Source organism: Megachile rotundata, chromosome 3 (assembly GCF_050947335.1).
Source record: "Megachile rotundata isolate GNS110a chromosome 3, iyMegRotu1, whole genome shotgun sequence".
In the NCBI taxonomy this organism is placed as follows: Eukaryota; Metazoa; Arthropoda; class Insecta; order Hymenoptera; family Megachilidae; genus Megachile; species Megachile rotundata.
Window position 1 is genome coordinate 16,064,859 of NC_134985.1, and position 15,989 is coordinate 16,080,847.

Genomic DNA, 15,989 nt, shown 5'->3' on the forward strand with positions numbered 1-15,989 from the left:
AAGCGCGAAGCTGAGCTTGTTAGAAAAAGGTAATTAAACGGTTTTGTTAGGAGTAACTTGGCAGAACGGTGAGGAGACGGTGAGCTTAACCTCTGATTAATAAGTCAGATGGTAAAATTGAGAGGACGATGATTAACAATGTATGGTAATAGTTATTTCAGGACGGTAGATGTTAATGGCTGAGGTTTTTAATTACTTAACGTTATCAGGGAGGTAATTATTTAATCATGTAGTTTATGCTGTGGGTGAATTTATTTGTGCGCCTTGCAATTGAATGAAGTCATGGTATGGCTTGATGAAAGTTTCAGTCTTCAATTTTTAGTGTGCAATAGTTCAAACTTAAAAATTAGCAAATTCATAAATGCACAAATTTTCTAATTCTCAAATTCTCAAATTTCCAAATACCCAGATTCCATATTTCTCAAATCTCTCATTTCCCAAATTCCCTGTTCCCCCAATCCCACATTCCCCAAATTCCCCACTCTCCAAATTTCCTATTCCCCAAATTCGCCATTTCCCCAATCCCACATTCACCAAATTCCCCACTCTCCAAATTCCCTATTCCCCAAATTCCTCATTCCCCAATTCCACATTCCCCAATTCCACATTCCCCCAATCCCTCATTCCCCAAATTCCCCATTCCCCAAATTCCCCATTCCCCAATTTCACATTCCCCCAATCCCTCATTCCCCAAATTCCCCATTCCCCAATTTCACATTCCCCCAATCCCTCATTCCCCAAATTCCCCATTCCCCAATTTCACATTCCCCCAATCCCTCATTCCCCAAATTCCCCATTCCCCAATTTCACATTCCCCCAATCCCTCATTCCCCAAATTCCCCATTCCCCAATTCCACATTCCCCCAATCCCTCATTCCCCAAATTCCCAACTCGCCAAATTCCCCATTCCCCAAATTTCCATTCCCTAAATCCCTCATTCCCCAAATTCCTCATTTCCCAAAATTCCCATTCCATAAATTCCCAAATCACCCATTTCCCAAAATTCTCATTCCATAAATCCCTAAATCCTCCATTTCCTAAAATTCCCATCCCATAAACCCCCAAATCTCCAAATCCCCAAATCACCAAATTTGCAACTCCCAAAACTTTCAAAGCAAAAATGTCCCACTTCCACTATCCATCGAAGGCAATATAACGAGACTCTACTGTAGCACGTCCTATTAACGCGGACACTTCTCGCTCGCATACGCAAAAAAGGACGTTCATTCGCGAGCTTTAAAGGTCTCAGGAGTGCAAGCGTGCGTAAGTTAATCTCTAAACCGTAACCATTCACACGCACGATAGCCTGGGCCAGTTGCATGGGTATTTTCTCAAGGAAGGCGAGCGTAAGTCGACAGGAGAGCGGCTCCATTTTCCAATTGTGTCTCGTATGGCCTTCGGATTTCGCCTGTTCTGTAATTACCTCGTGGAAAGAGTACTACTCGGAAGTGGCTACGCCTGACGTTGATTCAAAAGTGGAGTAAGTTGAAATAAGTCAACGGAGGGCTAAAGATGTATTTTCTTTATGAAACTAATAACTTTAATAATATATATATGTGTCTATTAATTTATTACGTACTTGTTTGTCTAATTATACTTGTTAACAAATAACATAGTAAGACATTTTAGCATAGCGCCCCATTTTTTAAAATAGTTTATAAAATATTTACAACTGCGATGTTTGAAGACTTTGACAAATTTGTTTTTAATAAAATGAAATATACAGGAAATACAAATGGTGCACGGTCACCAATGCGTACGCTTACCTTAATGATTGAGCCAGCAGCTCTCACCTCTTTCGCTGACCGATGCAGATCTGATGGAAGTGAACGGTTTGACGTCAATGGACATTATTTATTATCCGCGTTATTGCATAGTAACTTGCTGAAAGCTTTTAATCAAACGTAGAACGGAGTGAAATCTAATAATCAAGTTGTACTAGATCAGTGTACAAAGATTATCTTTTCAATGTAATATATATTCCCTTTTGTTGTCAAGAAATTTGCGCCATTTTGTCAGACAATTTCTTAACTTCTTTTCTGTAAGGAAATATGATTCAAACATATTTATATTGATGTTCATTAATTCATGAATTACTTATATAAAGTTATACCATACAGACTTATACATAGACTTATACTATGATAATAATGTAGGAATACGTATTAATAATAGTAACGTTGATTATTATTATTTATATAAATTTTATTGTCAAGTTGCTCTCACACTTCTACATTCATTTTGCAACGATTTTCCCCAAGGTTTATAAACGATGCAATAAAATCATATCTCAAGATCGAGATGAAAGATGTTTGAAAGTGACTGCAAGGGTCACCGCACCTTCGAACGAACCCGTAACAGTCTGCTGACTATGTAACACTACCGTTGTCAGTTTGTGAGCGAACGGTAACACGAGTCTTGCCATTGACGTACTTCCGTCCTGTGTCCATCTAACGGACTGATGAAGTCATATGCGGATATGCAGTGTCATTTGCGCTTTTTTCATAACGCCATCTTTACCTGTCGATGCCGCTTACATTCTTCCACATTTCTATGAATCCTACGCTACGTTAATAATGCAACATTTCCATTTGATTGCCCGTGAAATTCTTTTAAGAAACAAATTATAGTTTCCTCATTTTGTTGTGAAATTACGGATATTTGTAATGTGAGGTATTCTTGTGAAGTGTTAGGTCTTAACTGTGCAAGTGTTCTTCAAATTTAGATGTTTCCTTTCCTGAATTTGGGGAGGTAGGGATTTGGGGATGTGAGGGGTTGGGGATGTGAGGAGTTGGGGATGTGAGGATTTGGGAATGTGAGAATTTGGGGAGGTATGGATTTAGGGATGTGAGGAGTTGGGGATGTGAGAATTTGGGGAGGTATGGATTTGGGGATGTGAGGATTTGGGGATGTGAGGAGTTGGAAATGTGAGGATTTGAAAATGTGAGGAGTTGGGGATGTGAGAATTTGGGGAGGTATGGATTTGGGGACGTAGGAATTTGGGGATGTGAGAAATTGGGGAGGTATGGATTTGGGGACGTAGGGATTTGGGGATGTGAGAATTTGGGGAGGTATGGATTTGGGGATGTGAGGAGTTGGGGATGTGAGAATTTGGGGAGGTATGGATTCGGGGATGTGAGGAGTTGGGAATGTGAGAATTTGGGAATGTGAGGAGTTGGGAATGTGAGGATTTGGAGATGTGAGGATTTGGGAATGTAAGGATTTGGGGATGTTGTGACTTGGGTTGTATAGGGATTTGGGGGCGTGGAAATTTGGAAATGTGAGTATTTGGGGATGTGAGGATTTGGGAACGTAGGTATTTGGGGACCTAGGTATTTCGGGACGTAGAGATTAGAGCACGTGAGAAATCGGAGATGTGAGAATTAGTAATATAGGGATTTGGAAATCTAGGAGCTTGAGAAGTTTAACAACTGACAAAGCCAATTGAAAACAGCAAGCCTCTCCAAATCCACATACTATACCACATAACATCTCGTTACAACCTTCCTCAAAAAATGTATAATAACCCACCTAAAATCAACTGTCACATCAAAAGAATCTGAACAATATAGAAACCCTAATATTTGAAGATTCTATGCAACCTCCCATCATATACCCAAACCATGTCTCAACCAAAATAATCTAATAAACATATTACCACCTATCTCCTCAACTTTCAACCTATCTACAATGTCTATTCAATACCATTCAAATAATCCACCCTTCCCCTCTAAAAGACCCCAAATTGCACCATCGCATTGGACTAATGTCCCTGTTAAACCTGATCATTCGCAAGATAGCGTCATTCTGACAGGCTCATAACGAAGACGTGTTAAGAAGCAAAGGATAAGGTGGATGAACTGTTAACGAGGCTCGTTTTCGTGTGCCATTAACACGGCACCATATCGCGGCAGTTTCGTATTCGCAGATACGAGCATGGACTGTGGTCACCGGTGCACTGACCTCCGATCCATTGCTGGCAACCAACGAACCAACTACTCGCCGAGTGAAAGTATCCATGGATATACTTGCTTAGTATACCTACATACTCGTGGCTCTCTGGCATGTGCGTGCACAAATATACAGACGGGCCGAATATAGCCCGACATACCGACGTATAAGCTATGCCGAATTCTGATTTCTCGTTGGCGGACCTTGCTGAAAATTTCTCCTATTTCAATGGTGATCGGGTGAATCATGTTTGTGAGGTTCGTTCTTTCGAGGTTCGTTGCGAAATATGTGGGCAGAGATGGCACTGGGCGTTTTATTGCTGAGTGGAATGTTTTTGGATTTGGGGTTTAGGAAGGTGAGGAATTAGAAGGTTTAGGAGGAATTAGTAATTTGGGGAGTTCGGTGATTTGGGAAGTGGCGAGTTTGAGGATTTATGTGGGTGGAGATTTGGGAGTTTAGGGAGTTGGGAATTTGAAGAGTTGGGAATTTGGAGATTTGTGGGTTTATGGGATGGGAATTTTAGGAAATGGGGGATTTAGGGATTTATGGAATGAGAATTTTGGGAAAGGGAGATTTGGGAATTTTGGGAAATGAGGAATTTGGGGAATGAGGGATTTAGGGAATGAGGGATTTAGGGAATGAGGGATTTAGGGAATGAGGGATTTAGGGAATGAGGGATTTAGGGAATGAGGGATTTAGGGAATGAGGGATTTAGTGAATGAGGGATTTAGGGAATGAGAGATTTAGGGAATGAGGGATTTAGGGAATGGGAATTTGGGGAATGGAAAATTTGGAGAATGTGGGATTGGGGGAATGGGGAATCTGGGGAATGGGGAATTTGGGAAATAGGGAATTTGGAGAATTGGTAATTTGGGGAATTGGACATTTGGGAAATTTGGCATTTGGAGAATTCGACGTTTGGGGAATGAGTATTTGAAGATTTGGAAATTTGAGGAATTGGGCATTTGTAGAATTGGGTATTTGGAGATTTGGACATTTGAGGAATTGGACTCTTGGAGAATTTAGCATATGGAGAATTTTGGACATTTGGAGAATGGGTATTTGAAGGTTTAGGCATTGGAGAACTGGGCATTTGAAGATTTAGGCACTTGCACAATTGGGAAATCAAGGATTTAGACACTTGGAGAATTGGAAATTTGAAGATTTAGGCACTTGAACAATTGTAAAATCAAGGATTTAGACACTTACAGAATTGGAAATTTGTGGATGTAGGTACTTAGAGACACTTGGGGATTCAAGGTTTTAGGCACTTGGAGAATTGGACTGTATTAGGCTTTGGAGATGTAGGAAATTAATTATCGAGAAGTTATGAAATTGAGAATATAAGTGAGTTGCAAATTTGAAAAATGAGATACTCCAAATTATAAATAAATGAAATTTAATTAATAAATATACCTACTCTACCTAGTTCCTAGTTCCAATATACCAAGAATCTACTGTACAAGAGTCCCCGTTACCCGAAGAATGGTAATTCAGGAACTAGGCACGTAAGATGATATCTCAGGTTATCACTTCTCGTTGTATCTGCATCTCACCTTTCTCGGCGATGATTTCCAGCTAAAACTACCAGCTTAATCAGCTTGTGTCAAGAACAAAGCAGTCTCTGTGTCAAAAACAGCTCCCGTTGCGTGAAGATTAACGACGACTTTCTTCGCAGAATCGATGCACGTTAGAAATCGCGAGTAATCGCCGAAGGTCATAGGTGAAAAAATTCTAACTATCTGCTTTCCCTTGGCCGTTCGAAACTCGGACTGGTATTCGAAAAAGGCGGGAAAAAATACTACGAGTTTTCTCTACGTGTCTTGAAATACCGTCTTGTTGAGACCCGATGAATGATTTCCTGCGCACCTTGTGACCCTGCACGATGATACTCGGGACTCTTTCACCGGGGAATGTCGATGGAAAACGGAGAAATTGATTCTCTTTTCTTATTTATTGCAGGCTTCACGGTTCGTATGAAGCTTTGAAGTATGGAACTCTGCTGGACGGCTTGTCTGATCTCACGGGTGGAATCACTGAAAGTATCGCGATACGTCAGGATCCTACTGCTTGCGGGAGAGTTCTCGCCAAACTGCTGGACATGACTTCTCTCATCACGTGTACAGTTAATAATAATCAACAACAAGTAAGAATATATATAGTCAGTCAGTAAATAAAGTCTGTTAATAAATAAAGTTAGTCAATGAACAAAGTCAATGATCAAAGTTAGTCAATGAATAAAATTAGTTAATAAATATACTCAATTAATAAATACAGTTAGTTAATGAATAAAGTTAGTCGATGAATAAAGTCAGCTAATAAATAAAGTTAGTTAATAAATAAAGTTGGTTAATGAATAAAGTTAGTCAATGAATAAAATTAGTCAATGAATAAAGTTAGTCAATGAATAAAGTTAGTCAATGAATAAAATTAGTTAATAAATAAACTCAATTAATAAATGCAGTTAGTTAATGAATAAAGTTAGTCAATGAATAAAGTCAGCTAATAAATAAAGTTAGTTAATAAATAAAGTTGGTCAATGAATAAAGTTAGTCAATGAATAAAATTAGTAAATGAATAAAGTTAGTCAATGAATAAAATTAGTCAATGAATAAAGTTATTTAATAAATAAAGTCAGTCAATAAATAAAGTTAGTCAATGAATAAAATTAGTCAATGAATAAAGTTATTTAATAAATAAAGTCAGTCAATAAATAAAGTTAGTCAATGAATAAGGTTAATCAATAAATAAAGTCAATTACTAAATAAAGTTACTCAATGAATAATTATAAAATGCAAGTAAAAAGAGTTGTAATTTAGCCCTTTTTTAAATTTCTTTTTCTTAAAAGAGGTTTACAGAGAGACTAATATTAGCAAACATGAATGGAACTGTTATTACACTCATGCACAGCTTTTGAACGTAACAGGTTTTGATCAAGGAAGCAGTTACAACATTTTGATAAAGAAAGTTGTTTCCTGCTGAGATCTGGTTTGAGTATAATACATGTATAATCTATAACTTATAGTTTATTACAACTGCACACACAATGACGCTCACAGCTTAGTGTTTTCAATTAATGTAGTGAATATAAAAAAATAATAGCGATCATTGGCAATAGGAATTGCAATTGTAAAACATTTAATTTAGTAATCATTGTGCACTGACCATTGTTATACTCCTATTATGTGAAATTAATAAATGATTCAAGAATCAGTATCAATTAAATTACCACATTGCATTCTTTTACAAAATCACATTCTTTACAAATTATATCGTTTATACATAATTTTTTGTAATTTTGTTTTATTTGAAACGCAGATTCGTGCCAGCACAGAGAAACTCGCGAATGGAATTCAAATGGGCATCAACTACAGGCTATACGCAATCGAGAGGGTAAATAGGAGAAGAAATCATCGATGATTTCTGTTATCTTCGATCGATATTTTTGTAACGAAGAATCGTGAAATGCAGGTAGAAACGTTCAATGGAGAAGCAGTACAGTTGGTGAAGTTAAGAAATCCTCTTGGACCTGGGAGAGAATACGTCGGTGCTTGGGCGAGAGGTGGCCTCGAATGGGATGAAGTACCACCAATGGAAAGAGAACGTTTAGCGGTCAGAAACATGGCGGAAGGAGAATTCTGGTATCTCAATTTTACTATAGTCTACCTTACTCTTAATGGCATACATGAATATTAATGTTATTTTACTCCGAACCGTAACATCAAGAGTCTACTGATATTTCAAGGTTCCTAAATTCAATAAATTGTAGAAACAATTTTGGTACAGTTAATATTGTGATACTCGTAAATTTTAGTTTAAGTTTCTAATGGAGTAAAATACCAAGATCGCAAGTTTGCCAAATCCCACTCTTTCAAAATTCCACTCTCCTCAAATCCCACTCTTTCAAAATTCCACTCTCCCCAAATTTCGCTCTCCCCAAATCCCGCTCTCTCAAAATACCACTCTCTCAAAATCCTATTCTCTCAAAATTCCACTCTCCCTAAACCCCATTCTCTCAAAATTCCACTCTCCCAAAATCCCACTCTCTCCAAATTCCACTCTCCCTAAACCCCATTCTCTCAAAATCCCGCTCTCCCAAAATCCCACTCTCTCCAAATTCCACTCTCCCTAAACCCCATTCTCTCAAAATCCCGCTCTCCCAAAATCCCACTCTCCCCAAATTCCACTCTTCCCAAATCCTACTCTCCCCAAATCCCATTCTCCCCAAATTCCACTCTCCCAAAATCCCAATCTCCCAATCTTCCATTCTCCCAATCTCCCAAACTCCCAATCTCCCAGTCTCCAATCCTCCAAAGTCCCAAGCTCCCAACCCTCCAAACCCCTAAAGCCCTAAATTTCCAAGAAACCCTCAACCCCCAAATTCTCCCAAAACTCTAAAAATGCAGAGACTCCACTGTACCAGTAATGAAAAATTCTGACGTATCACCTCAAAAGAACCTCACTAACAAAAATTGTGTAAATCGTAGGATATCCTACTCGGATTTCGTGAAGACGTTCACTCACTTAGAAGTCGTACATCTTGATGCCGAAACATCGAGAGACGAGCCATCGTTGCATAGTAAACATACCTGGCAAATGAAACTCTATCAAGGTAGCTGGAGGAGGGGCGTGACCGCGGGAGGATGTCGAAACAATGAAGGTTCGTTTGCGGTTTACTCCAATAATGAACGTTTTACACAGGAAATCCGGTAATGCGTAACGTGGCCGTTAAGATCACAATAACCACCGGTCCTACACACTGTATTTTACAGAAACCTTCCACATTAATCCGCAACTGCATCTGATACTGAGCGAAATGGAAGAAGTGATCGTCTCTTTGTACCAACATTCCATCATGGAGATCAAAGTGATCGGTTTCACGGCGTACACGTTGCCGAAGAACAGCACCGAATCGATAAACAAGCAATTTTTCAAAAAGAACAAGTCCCTGATGAACTCGCAGTACACGAACAGCCGTCAGGTGAGCCACAGGTGTCAGTTAGATCAGGGTGGTTATTTGTTAGTACCGACCACCTTCGAACCCACTCAAGAAACGAGTTTCACGTTGCGAGTCTACAGCAGTAAGCCTTTGAAACTTAAGTAAGAACTTCACATATCTCATAATTCTGCTTCGAAATATTTTTGTTCTTTAATACTTTTCGTTTGTTTTAGACTCCTCGATACACCACCCTCCTTGGTAAAATCCGCCATCATCAAAGCTCCACCCCTGGAAGGCAAAGGCTTCTCGCAGTACGAGGCTGTTTTTTTGCAACTGGCTGACGAACACAGAACGGTCAACGCTTTTGAATTACAAGAACTCCTAGAAGCCTGTTTACCTAATGGTAAATTATTTTGCAAAGATAAATCATTTGACAAAATGTAAAGTCATATTTTACCACGTTTACAGATTATATAAAAAGTTGCGCTTGTATGGAAGTCTGTCGACAAGTGGTCCTCACGATGGATGTATCCTTGAAATTGATTATTTGCATAAGTTTTATTGTTTGAGATTTTCCTTACATCGGGATTAAACAGAGTTCGGGCAGCGGGCGATTGAAGTTCAACGACTTCAAGGATCTCATGTGTAGTTTAAAGTATTGGCAAGCGGCGTTCAAGAATCATACGAAAGAAAAGACTGGAATACTTAAAGCAGAACGGTTACGAGATGCATTGTTAGAAGTTGGTAAGTCGATGTTAATTTCTTTATGAATTTTCAATATTATTGATGCTTCATAAAAATATTTATTTCAGGATTCCAATTAAACACGGACGTACTTTCGATTTTGATACTTCGATACATGAGGAAAGATGGAACACTCAGATTTGGCGATTTTGTCTCAGCAATATTGCATTTGAGCGATGCATTTGGTACTATTCATTCTTTTTCCTTCCTACTTTATCTTATAACAACCCTCTGATCCCCAATTTTGTTGCAGGTATTTTTGAAAGTAAAGACCCTTTGCAAAATGGAACCATAAAATTAAGTTTAACCGAGGTTTGTAAAATTTTTATTATTTATATGTAAACTGTAATATTGTATTAAGTAATCCTTTATTTTCAGTGGCTTAGATCGTCTCTGATGTGTTGAATCCATTGCTCAATGGAACGTTGTGTACCTTGAAATAATTGTAAATAATGTTTTGTACGTCGTATATAGGTTTAAGTTTTAGCCATATTAAAAATTAATGATCGAATTCATTTTTTGCTGTTTGTAAAATAATGTCATTATTTCTTCCATTAGATCATCATTCCCTCATCTGATTAAGCATTATAATTGACTATGTATAATATTCTGTTTGTATAAGAAATTCATACTTGATAATAAAACTAAACTTATTTTGTACAGTCCCTTTATCCAAGATGAACAATTACTTTGTAAATAGATGTGTAAAACACATATTTTAAAGTATAATTTATATGCATAAGTGATATACAAGATATGAATTATGTTAAGAATTAAAAAATGTTTCTTAAGAATAAAATTATTTAAAGAAAATTATTAGAGAACTGTTTCAAATACTATTGAACATTTTGGTTACTGAATTTTACGACCTCGCTATATCTTGCCTGGGCTATACTATATAATTATACACAGCTCTCTTAAATCTTATGTGCATGTATAGAAACACTCACATATGTGTGCGTATAATGGCGTTCATTTTTCTATAGTAAATATTCAATATATCTAAATTTTATAAAAGATTTCACTGATGTTGCTAATGGTGCGCATATTTAGTATTCAAGGTACACCTTTTAAAAGATGATGAAAAGTAGTGCTTAGTTGAAAAGTGTCGCATCACGATTAATGACGTGGATATAGGTTAGGTTATGCACGTCGTTATACTTCGTACCTAGATCTTATTCGAGTATTATTGTAAAAATAATTTAAAAGTTTAGCGTTACACAATTACGAAATAATGTTCGAAATCACAGATACACAAAGTAAGTAACCCAAAAATCGCTACTCATAAAATGTGTTATAAATTAAAAGAAAGCTGATAAAGTTGATGTGTAAAATGTAAGCTGTACTTCAAAACATCATATAATACTAAGGAACTAATTTTAGAAATTGGAGTGGGGCTTGCTGGATTTGGAATATCTTTCCTTTTTCTTGGAGTCTTACTGCTTTTTGACAAAGGTCTTCTTGCTATCGGAAATGTAAGAACAATTTGTATATGCGTCTCAATTTGCTTTTGTATGGTGTATTGCTCTGCTACTGTCAACTAATCATTTTTATACAGATTCTGTTTATATCCGGATTAGCATGCGTCATTGGACCAAGGAGAACACTGAACTTCTTTTTCCAGAAGCATAAAATAAAAGCCAGTGTTTCATTTTTAAGCGGTATTATTATAGTACTTATGGGCTGGCCTATTGTGGGCATGATATTAGAAACATATGGTTTTGTATTATTGTTCAGGTATGTATTCATAATTTGTATTATTGTAAAGCATAAACTTGCATTTTGCATGGTATATTAAAGTCCCCATTATTAATATTATATTTTTGTTACAGTGGTTTTCTACCGGTAGCTATTAACTTCTTACGAAGAGTACCTCTGTTAGGTACCATTTTAAATATGCCAGGTCTAAGTCGAATTTTAGACATGATAGCAGGAGATTCGAATAGAATGACTGTATGATACAGTTCTTAAGCTCAACGCTCAAATACTGTATATAAGATGTATTTTATATTGTGTCCCAAGTTTTTCTGTCATTCCTTTCTAGGATTCCACAGATCTCTTTTTGTATTGTGTAAATATCAAGCATAGCCATCAAAGTTCAATTACATCTCAGTCATTCATTTTAAGGGTAGCTTTATATGAAAATAATATATATCTCATTTTTATGTAAACTAATGTATTAATATAAAGAGTACAAGTGTTCTTATGAACATTTAAAGGATTCAAATTTAAGCAGAATTTAAATTAAAATCTGAATGAAGTATGTCTTTCCAAAATGGTTACTTTGCTGTATCAGCAGGTTAATGACAAAAATTCGTGTTTGTAATGATACAGTTCATTTACATGTAATAAATGTGCATTGAAATACAATTTTATTATATAAAAATGTGTATGATATTCCCTGTTATCTCGTATACATAATCTTTCCTTCTTTAGTAAAAACCCAATGAATTACTCAAAATTAATCAATGCTCTATCACGAATTAGATATTAAAAATGATAAAATAAGGGGGAAAATATTCTGGATTAAGTGGGATTCAGATAAACACGATAAATGAATTTTATATCACTTTTATTGATTTTTCTCGTTTTTTCCGCATACATCCTAACATGAACATATTGGATGTATACACTCAAAGTAACGCTTCTCATTATCTTACACGTAGTTGTCTGAAGTGCGAAATTAAATTATTGTTCACTGAAACTCGACGAACTTCATCTGATATCATTAGTATGATCATTTATTAATTATCTACAATGGGCCGAGAATTAGGGCGGGGTGGCGGCCCATGTCTACGCGCCCCGCCATCGCCGTAATGATATTTCGTCGCGCGTCCTTCTCGCTCAATTGTATACTTTTGTTTTTATTTGCTTTTATAATTTTTTCTTGTTTAGATAATTACTTTCACTACATTATGTCCCGACCATCGTCTACATAATCACATGTATCAAATATTTCATATCCATTATGCGATTAGTTACACACCCTTGATTCCTTGGATATATTGTGAATATATCCGTCTCTTTTCTATTTTTTTTTCTTACGAAAATGGAATATGAAAATAGCACATGTGTATCCTTGCAAGAAAATACTGAATTCGGCAATAAATTAAGCGAATTCTCTTCTACAGTTAAAATACATATCCTGTCGAGTTTGATGCATTTCACAAAGAGCTACCAACAGAAAGTTTTTTTCGAATTTCTCGACAGTCTGTATACTGTGTCAGTCTGGAAGTCACTCGGTTCTGATAACTGCTTTTATATCGGATGGTGAGAATAATAAAGATGGTACTTGCAATTGTAGTTGTGAAGGTAATGAGGTGAGGATTGTTATAATGTCTTAAAGGAGATTCTTAATTTCGTCATAAAGTACTAATACGAGCGCACCACCCGTACCACGAAGAATGTTAGAGAATGCTCCTTTGAAGAAAGCACCACCACCTTCTGACTTGTAGATAGTAGCCCAGCAGTGAAGGGTGCTCTTATACAAAATTTCAGATTTGGCACGGCCAGACTGCATCATCATACGCCTACGTACTGTGTCAAATGGATAAGATACAATACCAGCGACAGTTGTAACGACCTGCGAAAGAAGAACGCAAAATGTTAATAAACGGACTGTGACTGTAATCACGAACTCTAATATAAAGACAACTGCTTACTTGAGCAATACCCCACGAAACAAGGAATGGTGTCTTTTTAGGATCTGGCAGCATACCACGGGCAGTGTCATAGAAACCAAAGTAGGCTGCACGATAAATAATGATACCCTGGACGGATACACCGAATCCACGGTATAATCCGCTAATTCCGTCAGCCTTGAAAATTTTGGTTAAGCAATTTCCAAGACCGGTAAACTCACGTTCACCTCCAGCTTTGCCTACATCAGCAGCCAACCTAGAATAATGATTACACACGTTAATTTAATATATATCTTTACTAAGTTTCAGTTAATAATATGAATTAAGAGGTAGATGTTAAAGAAAGAAACATATAAAGTACCTAGTTCTGGCAAAGTCAAGAGGGTAGACAAAGCACAAAGATGTAGCACCAGCAGCACCACCAGAAGCAAGATTTCCAACGAAATAACGCATAAACTGTGTATTTTTGTCAACACCACCAAGGAAAACTTGCTTGTACTTATCTTTGAAAGCAAAGTTCAAAGCTTGGGTGGGGAAATATCTAATGACATTAGCTAAGTTACCACGCCAGTAACTGAGGAATCCCTGTTCTTTTGGAATACGTACGAAGCAATCAACCATACCTAGAACATACAATTATTTATGTTAAATTGTGCTATGTGAGAATGCTGTAATAACAATACACACTAGATTCTAGTAATTTGAGACAGGTAATAGGAGCTACCGTACTCAGGCCCGATTAAGCGGCTATTCCAATTACGTGAAGAACGTGCTCACAGATAAATTCAATAGTTAAAATGGACAGCAATATTGTTATTTAAATTCTTTTAAAAGAAATAAAAATCAATATCTAATAAATATTAAGATACTCTTCATGTGAAACTTTCTATTTTTATTTTTTGTCAATAACTACTGAGATTATTGATTAACTATTCATGAACTCACACTTCTTCCTCGAAGTCCTAAAAAATTTCACAAAAAATCATACAGTAACATGTGTGTGAAGACTTTTGCCATGTGACACCTTATTTGCCATCTTTTTATAGATGCATAGTATCAAAGTTATCTGTTCTAAATAAATGAAGAAAACTACAGCTATTTATTCAATTAGAATCTGTTTTAATCCCAAATAAGTGGCTACTGTAGTGCCTCAAATTTATAAAATTCTACAAAATGATATATCTAATAAATAAAAGAAACTTCTTAATCATTTGAATAAAATTTAAAGAACTTGATATTTAGTTAGATAAAATTAATACAGACTTGTACATAAAGCTAACAAATTTTACTTTATTTTATATATAGTAAATTGCAAACTGTTATGTAATAATTGGTAAATATAAAATTCTACAGTTATTCATAATTTTTTAATTTTAAATAAGAAAGTGTACTTTTATTATAATAATGAAACATTATTGTTTTAAGAAGTTGCGGAAACGTGCTATGATTGCCGTTACTAGCATAAAATACATTCAAGGTCATGAAATTTCAATTCTTCCTGAAATCATATATCGTAGATATTAACGAAGGGATTTTAAAAAGTTGATAACAATTTACAGAAATGTTGGAAATATAGATTATAGAACTTTGAAATGCATAGTTATAACATTGATTATCGATAAAATTTCGCGATAAAATTTTTGCAACTTAATATTCTTTGCATTTTTTCAACGAAACGTTGATTATTATCCATAAATCGGTTATATATTGAATATAATCCGATAAAATGAATGCTTTGAAAGGTATCATATCATTTTTCTGTTATAAAAATTCGGCGACCCACGCTTCTACTATGCAGTAGAAAAGTCGGCCATGTTGAATGGCACATTCATCGATCGGCATACGAAGTTCCGTTCAAAGAGCAAAGCCACACGCTGCCCCCTGGTAGACGAGTCGCCTCATCGAATATCGACCCACTGGTTTGTCAGAAAAGCACGACTTCTCGCTTTCAATCGATATTACAAAAGTTATGTAAGACCCGAAAGTTCATCATTGTTATGTAAAGTAAAATATTGGAACATTCATAGAATTACTGACGTACTAGTAACATATAGCTTGGTGCGGCATTACATAACGGGAATTTGACTTCTACCCATTGCGGATCAGCTTAACGGAAACGTTTGGGACTTTCGAACCACCGACATGACTGAAATGCTTCGAACTGTCACATGTTTCGAACCACTTCGTTCTTTTGTTCTTCACACAGTATTTTACTACCGACTCTAACGCTTCGAAACCTTTTCGCTGTGTAACACCGCAAATTTCGCTATTTTTCTAGTAAATCATTAACAGAATATGATCGTTTTATAGAGAAACTTACCCTTGTAACGCTGGTCTTCAGGGATTTGCTTGGAAATGTGCTGTACCTGCAGCAACAGCTTCACACGTTCAATTGGTGCGACGGCAGTTTTGGAAATTGCGGCGGCTACACCACCCGCCACAAAATCCTTGACGAATGCCACTGGGTCCGTAAGACCAGACATATTGTCGGGTAGTTTGGTGTGTGAGAAACGGGTTAACAAAAGAAAGAGGAGAAAGCAACTCCTACGTTTCGGACGCGCGCCGGACGACGAGTGAGCGAGTCAGAGTTCTTCTCGTTGAACGGACCTCTGCTAAGAATAGCTGCGCAGGTCACGTGCGGTCTTCTGCGCAGGTTCAATCTTCTGGCACGGCCGCACCTTGAGACCCTGACACTTCACGCACTTCAAATGCGT

At 36.7% G+C, this 15,989-nt stretch overlaps 3 protein-coding genes across 3 annotated transcripts in view; 2 read left to right on the top strand and 1 right to left on the bottom strand.

The window, feature by feature from the left end:
- Positions 1-10,149, top strand: part of CalpC (calpain C) — a 47,060-nt gene extending 36,911 nt beyond the window's left edge. The window contains exons 5-15 of the mRNA XM_076529543.1: positions 5,914-6,097; positions 7,270-7,344; positions 7,423-7,592; positions 8,439-8,611; positions 8,724-9,051; positions 9,124-9,293; positions 9,359-9,417; positions 9,487-9,634; positions 9,703-9,819; positions 9,888-9,946; positions 10,013-10,149. Of these exons, the coding sequence (XP_076385658.1) occupies positions 5,914-6,097; positions 7,270-7,344; positions 7,423-7,592; positions 8,439-8,611; positions 8,724-9,051; positions 9,124-9,293; positions 9,359-9,417; positions 9,487-9,634; positions 9,703-9,819; positions 9,888-9,946; positions 10,013-10,039 (1,510 nt within the window). The 3' untranslated portion in view covers positions 10,040-10,149. The remainder of the gene's footprint in view (positions 1-5,913; positions 6,098-7,269; positions 7,345-7,422; positions 7,593-8,438; positions 8,612-8,723; positions 9,052-9,123; positions 9,294-9,358; positions 9,418-9,486; positions 9,635-9,702; positions 9,820-9,887; positions 9,947-10,012) is intronic.
- A 439-nt stretch (positions 10,150-10,588) lies between these two features.
- On the top strand, positions 10,589-12,753 carry LOC100874843 (vesicle transport protein GOT1B). The gene is made up of 4 exons (XM_003702349.3): positions 10,589-10,893; positions 11,018-11,109; positions 11,193-11,371; positions 11,467-12,753. The coding sequence occupies exons 1-4, from the start codon at positions 10,869-10,871 to the stop codon at positions 11,591-11,593; spliced, it is 423 nt and encodes a 140-aa protein (XP_003702397.1). The 5' UTR covers positions 10,589-10,868; the 3' UTR covers positions 11,594-12,753.
- On the bottom strand, positions 12,190-15,865 carry Ant (ADP/ATP translocase). Its single transcript, XM_076529556.1, has 4 exons — positions 15,596-15,865; positions 13,637-13,898; positions 13,297-13,531; positions 12,190-13,217 (listed from the first exon to the last, which is right to left on the bottom strand). The coding sequence occupies exons 1-4, from the start codon at positions 15,756-15,758 to the stop codon at positions 12,975-12,977; spliced, it is 903 nt and encodes a 300-aa protein (XP_076385671.1). The 5' UTR covers positions 15,759-15,865; the 3' UTR covers positions 12,190-12,974.
- Positions 15,866-15,989: the final 124 nt, after the last annotated feature.

Bases quoted from the DNA above. Each gene is read 5' to 3' on its own strand.
- LOC100874843 (XM_003702349.3), top strand. From the start codon at position 10,869: ATGTTCGAAATCACAGATACACAAA. The intron at 10,894-11,017 runs GTAAGTAACCCA...AACTAATTTTAG, and splicing joins CGAAATCACAGATACACAAA to AAATTGGAGTGGGGCTTGCT. The intron at 11,372-11,466 runs GTATGTATTCAT...TTTTTGTTACAG, and splicing joins GGTTTTGTATTATTGTTCAG to TGGTTTTCTACCGGTAGCTA.
- Ant (XM_076529556.1), bottom strand. From the start codon at position 15,758: ATGTCTGGTCTTACGGACCCAGTGGCATTCGTCAAGGATTTTGTGGCG. The intron at 13,899-15,595 runs GTAAGTTTCTCT...TGTATGTTCTAG, and splicing joins TGAAGACCAGCGTTACAAGG to GTATGGTTGATTGCTTCGTA. The intron at 13,218-13,296 runs GTAAGCAGTTGT...CTTCTTTCGCAG, and splicing joins TTTCGTGGGGTATTGCTCAA to GTCGTTACAACTGTCGCTGG.